This window comes from Sinocyclocheilus grahami, unplaced genomic scaffold, assembly GCF_001515645.1.
Source record: "Sinocyclocheilus grahami isolate Dianchi unplaced genomic scaffold, SAMN03320097.WGS_v1.1 scaffold990.1, whole genome shotgun sequence".
In the NCBI taxonomy this organism is placed as follows: domain Eukaryota; kingdom Metazoa; phylum Chordata; class Actinopteri; order Cypriniformes; family Cyprinidae; genus Sinocyclocheilus; species Sinocyclocheilus grahami.
The window spans coordinates 226,153-227,162 of NW_015506169.1; the positions used below are offsets into that span (position 1 = coordinate 226,153).

General features: G+C 35.8%; 1 protein-coding gene across 1 annotated transcript in view; it reads left to right on the top strand.

The window, feature by feature from the left end:
- LOC107565242 (DNA topoisomerase 2-beta-like) overlaps nucleotides 1–1,010 on the top strand; it is a 48,069-nt gene that overhangs the window by 5,105 nt on the left and 41,954 nt on the right. Inside the window, exons 3-4 of the mRNA XM_016250458.1 lie at nucleotides 319–409; nucleotides 778–841. Coding sequence (XP_016105944.1) covers nucleotides 319–409; nucleotides 778–841 — 155 coding nt within the window. The remainder of the gene's footprint in view (nucleotides 1–318; nucleotides 410–777; nucleotides 842–1,010) is intronic.

Below are 1,010 nucleotides of genomic sequence, written 5' to 3' on the forward strand. Positions count from 1 at the left end.
TCCAGGTCGCCAGTAGCAAACAATGGAGCGCGCTCTGCTGGACAGCCTATGTAATTAAACCATTTACAAGCATTTTATCTGCGTTGTATGTTCTGTAAAAAAATGTCATATCGGTGGCATATTCGCCGATACTGATATATCTGCGACAGACTCATATCGGCCGATAAAATCGGCGAAACGAATATTGGTCGGGCTCAAGTAGAGTCAGTGTTGAAGTAAATGTTGTAAACTGACTGATTTCTGACTCCTCAAATGCCTCACTGTTTCAATGCCATCAGGTGCTTTTAATTTCTTTACATATGTTTGTATGTTTTGTAGCAAATGTGGGCTTTTGATGAAGAAATCGGAATGAATTTGAGGGAGATCACGTTCGTCCCTGGATTATATAAAATCTTTGACGAGATCCTTGGTAAGAATACTGTTGTTAACTAGTTAGTAGTGAATAGTGTGTTCTCTAATCTAAAGTGTTACCATATTATCTCTTTTTACCATTCATTTTGTGCAGAATTGCTGTATTTGCTGTAGTCATATAAAAACATTTGAGAGAATTATGAATTTTATTGCTGATAAATGCAGTTTTGTTTTTAATAGAAGAGTTACGTAAAACTACCATCATAACAAGCGATGACAGCAAAATCACTAGCACTAAAAATATAGATGTCATCGCTTGTTTTAATGGTAGTTTTATAGGTAAATCTGCTATTTTCAAAAATGATATCTGGATAATAAAAATCTGTGATATTTCATGCTCTAACATCGGATTTTCTGTCCAATCAGTCAATGCAGCTGATAACAAACAGAGAGACAAGAACATGACCACCATCAAAATCACCATTGACCCGTGAGTGCTGCTTTAAACGTCTCATTCACATCTGCCGAGTAACGACTCTAAATACTTGTATCAAATTAATGTTGGTGCTGACAGTTGACAGCACTGCAGTGGCAAGAAGTTCAATTTCAATTTTAAGTTTATTTGTATAGTGCTTTTCACGATACAAATTGTTGCAAAG